Here is a 6,919-nt window from a genome sequence, read left to right as displayed (position 1 = left end):
ATAAAAGCGACCAACCGCCGCATATTGTCAGTAGCATCCGAGTTCTTCCTTTAGAAAGACCGTCCAAAAATCGTTCAGCGGTTCAGTGAGTTCCGGGAGATTTTCAGACATAACATTCAGTGTAACTCGGAAGTGCTTCAAGTTCGAAGAAACCAAGTCCAAATGGCTAGAAATTCCAGTTTCCCGGCGACTCACACAGAGTCTGAAGTGTATCACGACATCAAGAGACTCATAACTTATATTAATTTCGATTATTTCTATGCAAACCGAGATGAAATAATAAAAATAATGAAAATGGTAAGTTATTTGGAATTATAGAATATGTCAACTAAAACTAAGTGTTGTGCATGAATTTTAATTGTACAGATTATTAATCGTAGTATGCTTCGATATAAACTACGTTCACTCTACTTATGATTTGTGATTTATATTTCTTCTATAGTTTGTAACTTATTCCGATTGTTAATTTATTATATAAGGTCCTCATTTTTAATTCACTACCGCAGTCTGATTTATTTATGCCTATGAAATGTATTGTATCTATTGTATCAAACCAAATATTCCTGTATGCTTACATATAAATATTTTATAGCATAAAGCGATAAAAATATATTGTACTTCCCACGGATTTAATTATGTTCTAGTTCAGAATTTGAAACGAACGATGGTTGATAGGAAATGCTATTAAATGTGATACTGGACTATATATGTCAATAAGATGTGCTCTGCTAGCCAAAGAATGGTTTTGATTTCTATGCGAACTCTGCTGGGATTCTTTATTTTTGTTACAAAAATCTTCATTTGAAAATGAAAGATACTGGAGTATATCCGGTGCAGCCACAGCCATATTACTTGTTGATTCTTTACAGCCATGTTACTTGTAGACTCTGTCCACCAGTCTTGCTTAATTGGCCGCAATTAATTCTTTGAACTAATTGACGTACGCTAGGTATATGATAAATACTTCAGTTCTGATGTTCATAATTACAATAGGAATTACTCCTTTTTATATTAAATTTGAAAACTTTAATTAATATAAACTTGAACTGCATTTAATGGAAAGCTCCCAACAAATCTATTAATTTTCGTAAATTTTATCAGGCGAGCTATAATATTAAAATTGATGTTACTTTTTGTATTTTCCGCTCTTAGGACGTGGCGACAACGCAACAAGAACATCCTGAAATGGTGCCCGCAAAGTGCTTCTGGAAAGCAAGAACAATTTTGCGTGACATCGTGAAAGGAAGAGGATATTCTAGCGATTACTTGTTGAATTTAAAACAAATCGTTATGCTTGCATTCGACAATCCAACATCGGATGATGAAGATCCTACAGCCAAGAACCACTCGCTCATGCCTACCATGCACGGACACCTCATTTATTTAGTAGTGTGCATCAATTCCATTCTTGAGATGAGAGCTATGCCTATTTTCGTCCGAGGCAACGTTTTGAGTAATTTGAGAAGCGTTCATACTCTCAACACCTTATACAAACAATTATTATACTCCCCAGTGTTCGGAGGATTAGTCAATTGTAATCCAGAATTAGTCACTAAACTATCTCAAAGCGGTCACTTCCTATTACAAAGACAAGTCGCTTCAGTTCTATTCGCCGTGATACTATCAGGACTCGCTGACCAAGTCTCAGCTGACCTTCCTCTCTCATCAAGTGCGGCAGCCCTCAAAGTTGTCTGCTCGCCGAGTAGCAACGAATGTGGCATGTGTTTGGATGTCATCACGGATGATACGGACTACGCCATGCTCACCTCCTGCAGCCACGTGTTCTGCATAAGATGTGCTAACGAATGGTTCACTAGAACGTAAGTTTTATAGATCCTCAAGTCTGTTACATTGATATTTAATTCGATTTCCATAGCCCAATTCAGGTAAAAATTATAATTACTGTGTGTCGAAAAAATCTGATTTAAATATAAATTTTGCCGTATTCTATATAATTTTAACTGTTTTGATTTTGATGTTTGTCTTGTTCTTGCAGATTGTCTTGCCCGATGTGTCGGGCGCGCAGGAGCTTCTGGCTGCCGAGGTCGCTGGTGCTGAGTTACCTGCTGTACGCACATGCCAACAATAGGCTGCTCGATGTCAATTTTGACGTTCAGGTGCACCTCAAGTCAATCCTTGTATCCCTGCTTAAACCTTAGAACCTGCAATAACCCTTCGCCTTTAGGTGAGCTTGCCAAGAACAAGTAGTGAAAAGGTAACACGTCAAATTATTTAAGTAGATCATTAGGCTACAAATGCCTTCTAAATCTGAAGCCCTACTCACTAATTCTCGGTATAATTTTGAGCAAATTTAAAGCTTTCATGTAATTCCTTGTCATTTTGTTTAATTCTAGTAAGCTTTGAGCAAGATAGATAGTTAGCTTTTAATAATTCCTGGATACTAAATAATAACCATTTTTCTGTTGACGATACACATTCCAGTTGAACTGTAATCTAGCTAATTTTTAAACTTATTCAAGAAGTGAAATTAATAAAAATTGAGCAATATTTTTTTGTTTTTGTCCATCTTCAACTTAGAAATTATTAGAACTGTTTCCAAATACAATGGCATAGATTCGACTTGAAATTTTTTCTATGTTCAATTTACGAATAAAAATCAATTATTTGGTAAATTTACTCCATGAATCCAGTCTGTCTCGTGTATTTCTTAACATGACGTTCGTGATGTGTTGAATCAGACCTACGCAGGAAACTCTGCATCTCTGGCAACGGACTGTAAAAGTCCATGCATCAAGTTAATAAGAATATAATATTATATAATAATAAAATGAATATTTATTTATATTAAAATACGAAAGCCAGCATCCCTAATAAATTTCGTACTTGAATTTGTACTCTAAATAAATTATTATTAGATTCAGAAGTCTCGCATTGGTGTGCAAGATCGTCCGTGATTATAATATCAAACCTTCAGTATTTAGAGAACCACGAAGTCACAACATTACAAGCCATCATAATGAAGACTTGCGACTTAATATATTAACACAAAACCGCTGCCTCGGAATATTGAAGCACATGCAGTTTCTAATGATACTTCATTTAATCGATTCAAATCGTGTTAAAAATGAACGAAAACCAATCAGTTAGTGTGTCGGAGGCCGAAATATACGAAGCTGTGATGATTAACGGCAGAATAAAAATAACAACTCTGGAAAAGTTGGCTCACTAAACATTACTTGGCGAGATTTGTATCGAGTTTTCAAGACCATCGATGAGTTCAAGATGAGAAATAGCGTGAAAAAATTTACCATACTTTTTTTAGTCCAATTTACACATGAAAAGTAGAATAACAGTGACAACGAAGTAAAAAAGTGAACGATGCCGAAGAAATAATAGGTTCAACAACACTTACGTATCGCTATCATGAACGATGAAAATAAAATATTATTAAAACAGTGAAAGATATCGAAGCTGAACGATGCCGATAAAAATAATTGTCCCAAAACTACGTACGTATAGCTAAAGTCTAAAAATCGCTGATTGATGGAGTCATGTGATACCCCACAGGATTGGCAGGATTATGTAAGGATCGAGCTGTGTTCTCCCTGTACATCTTACACTTGATAATATAATCGAAATAGATCGCTATATCTACTGACTTGGTTGCTTGAATTGCTGGTTTATTAAATAGAAACAATACGCACATGCCAAGTATAGAGCAAGGTTTAATTGACACATTCACTGAAGACGTACAGAGGCCATTATCCCCATCATCTAATGTGTGGAAACAACAAGGATTTTTCCAATATATTCAACAAAAATAATTTCTATTATTTCATTCAGGTTGAATGAGTATTTTGAGCACTTTTGAATTTTTATCTCTATGTCGTCTTTAAAACTTCTTCTCATTTAGATATTTATATGACGGTAAAGATGAACTTTAGCATTTACTACGAATCATTCCATGTAGAAAGCGAGAATTTTAATAGTGTTTCCATTTTGAAGTAATTTTTCATCGTTTTTCATCTACTTTCAGTAATGAAACCAATAATGATGAATTATTTCAGGTGGTAGGTGGAAATTTTTGGTGTGTCAGAATGACTTTAATGGTTCTTTTAGAATTGAAGCGACAGTAATTTACTAATAATTTTATTATTATTTTGCTTTAATGCATATAGGAATGTTTTGCGGGATTAACCATGCAGTTATGGGATGAACCATGATGGAATGTAGTGGATGGTGGCTGAAAAATGTAAGAAAATTACGCAATATTATTTGCATAATAACTTGCTATCACATAGGAAAAGATTTATAATCGAGTCGATATTTATGACATAGGCAAGCCATCACTTTAAAAATTAAACTCAAACTCTTTCAAACGATTCCTAAGATTGAGTTAAATTCAGTTTCAAATGTATTTAACTGCGGTTATATATAGAAATTGCATACTTCCTCCAACTTTACCGTGAGTTGGATGTAATCTGGTGTCGGATAGTACCGCAGATCCGCGCGTGATTATCGAAGTGTCAGAGCGAATATTGAAGTTGAAAATTTCTTTAAGTAAAAATAGACAGCTGCTCTAAAACTGGCAAGCATTATATCATTTTATATCATATCATTTGAGGTAAATTTAGCTAATAATTTAAATAATTTGAACTAAATTAACAATTGGCTGCCAATTTAAGTAACCAACATAAAATTTATCTGAGTTTCACATTCTGATCGAATTCCGAATCTTTGACATCTTGGTAGTTGTCTCGGACAGTTGTTTGCGGTTGAAAAAATCCGATGCAAAATAAAGAAGTCTCTACGGAAACATAACTAGACATTTCAAATTGCAAATATGAACTTGTTAGACAATAGGGATCTATAGGCAATTGGTAAGACTCTTCACTACTGCTAAAACAAGCCAACGTTTATTAAAGCTTCTGCTGCAGTCAGTCGATGGGTCGATTTTTGGATGCAGGCTTTCGAATGTTTTCAAAACGTTTCAAATTTTTTCATCATTTCCCAAAAATCCACAGATTTAATTAGCTGCCTAATTCTGTTTGTCTATTTGGGTGGAAGAAGAAACACATGATATACATATTATTTTTTATTATTTTTTAATTATAAATGAACACATGTTTTTTTATTAGATGCAAAGAAGGAAAGTTGCGTTAAAAACTCAGTTCATTCGTCTGTTAATTTTCTGTGGCACGGGAGAATACTGAAACTAATTTAATGTCTCGCTGAGCGCTACCTTGGGTAAAATTTTCATGAATTTCCACAAATTTTAGAAAAAAAAAACAAGTTAAAAAAAATTTCATGAAACTCCACAAATAAAAAAAACTGTTTAAAAATTTTTCGAAATAGTCTCCTTATGGTAATAATGCAAGTATTTTTCAATCGTTTACCCACAAATATATGATCGGCCAAAATCCTTTGACTTGTTGGCAGCAGACTGACGTGGAGCTGACTAGTTAACTTTGAGCAGCGGCGAGAGGACTTGGAGGAGGTGAATAGGAATCTCTTCTTGTATAACCAGCAGCTCAGGGTTAGCTTCTCTGTATCGTTGGTAGCTCTGCACCAGCTTCCTCGGCAACCAGTAGCTCTTGCTCACTCGACACGTCGGGCAGCACGAACTGTAGAAGCAAAAAAAAACGGAATTGAAATTCAGTTGATATGATCCCGACAAATGTGATCCTGAAAATTACAGCTTAGAGAACGATTTAAACAATGGATGCTGATTGAATTTTCTAATTAGCCGAAATTTTAAAAATTAAGTTATAAGCAAGTAAAGAATGCCCCATTTAAAATGAAATTTCAAATGTTCATGTGAAATGAAAATTTAAACAGCAAAATAATTTTTCATTGGAAATTTCAACATCAAAATATATGCACGAAACGAATAAATCTCCGAAACCAAACTCACTTGTTAGTGAACCATTCCTCAGCACAGCTTATGCAGAACACGTGGCTGCAGGAGGTCAGCATGGCGTAGTCCGTGTCGTCCGAGATGGGATCCAAACACAGGCCGCAGTCGCTGCTACTCGGCGAGACGAGCAACTTGAGCGTCGCGGGACTGGTGGTCAGCGGAATGCTGGATGGCACGTGGTCCATGATGCCTGATAGTATCATTGGGAATATAACTGATGCGATTTGTCGCTGCATCAGAAATTTGCTGCGTTTAGCTAATATTCCGACATCTGGTTGCTGATTTACGAGTTGAATGAAGTTCGGGGTTTTCAATATACAGTTAAATAGGTTGCAGAAATAACGGACGCCGGTGGAGTTATCTACGGCGTTCCCTCTCACGAAGATAGGAAAAGCTCTCATCTCTAGAATCGAATTAATGCATGTAACAAAATCGACGAGGTGGTATGACATGCATGGCATGAGCTTATTGACGGGCGAATTGAAGACCGCGTTTTCGAAAGAAAGGGCAAGGATTTTGACTAACGATAACAGGTAATGAGTGGAGTATCCTTTCCCGTGCAAGATGTCCTGCAATATTATCTTCAGTTGTCAGAAGCACTTCACGGACACTTGTTCAGGATAGCGCTGCTGCATTGACATGGAGTCCTGCGGCCAAAAACACAATATTTAACATCCCTTCTGATGTATACTGATAAAACTTATGTGCATGATTTAAAGATGTAAATACGATTTTTCTTCACCAATTATATGTTTAAATATTATGTTTTCATCAGTTGTAACATACAGACCAGGCTTACAAGCTTACGCCAACTCAAATTAATATTCTTCCGAACTTTATGTTTTTTTTCGAAAAATCATCAGATAACAAAGGACATCCAGGTCGTACCCAATAATTATTAATGCCATTTTCGGACAAATTCCATCCTAACAAATCACATTAAATTCCATAGTTAAAAAATTAATTATTCATTTCTTATTGTGTACTGAAAAACATCAAATTCTGTTGCCAACGACAGAACGACAGTTGATAAGCGTGAGA

General features: G+C 35.5%; 2 protein-coding genes across 2 annotated transcripts; one reads left to right on the top strand and one right to left on the bottom strand.

Moving 5' to 3' along the window:
- Nucleotides 1-1,242: 1,242 nt before the first annotated feature.
- LOC125178636 (putative RING-H2 finger protein ATL49) lies at nt 1,243-2,394 on the top strand. The gene is made up of 2 exons (XM_047882871.1): nt 1,243-1,820; nt 1,997-2,394. The coding sequence occupies exons 1-2, from the start codon at nt 1,291-1,293 to the stop codon at nt 2,157-2,159; spliced, it is 693 nt and encodes a 230-aa protein (XP_047738827.1). The 5' UTR covers nt 1,243-1,290; the 3' UTR covers nt 2,160-2,394.
- Nucleotides 2,395-5,276: 2,882 nt separating this feature from the next.
- LOC108677952 (RING-H2 finger protein ATL79-like) lies at nt 5,277-6,063 on the bottom strand. Its single transcript, XM_018166270.2, has 2 exons — nt 5,876-6,063; nt 5,277-5,585 (listed from the first exon to the last, which is right to left on the bottom strand). Exons 1-2 carry the CDS (start codon nt 6,061-6,063, stop codon nt 5,420-5,422), a joined length of 354 nt encoding a protein of 117 aa, XP_018021759.1. The 3' UTR covers nt 5,277-5,419.
- Between the last annotated feature and the right edge of the window lie 856 nt (nt 6,064-6,919).

The sequence above is a fragment of the Hyalella azteca genome, unplaced genomic scaffold, assembly GCF_000764305.2.
Source record: "Hyalella azteca isolate HAZT.00-mixed unplaced genomic scaffold, Hazt_2.0.2 contig1556, whole genome shotgun sequence".
NCBI lineage: Eukaryota > Metazoa > Arthropoda > Malacostraca > Amphipoda > Hyalellidae > Hyalella > Hyalella azteca.
The sequence above is the reverse complement of the archived record's forward strand: the minus strand, read 5'-3'. Positions and strand labels throughout refer to the sequence as shown.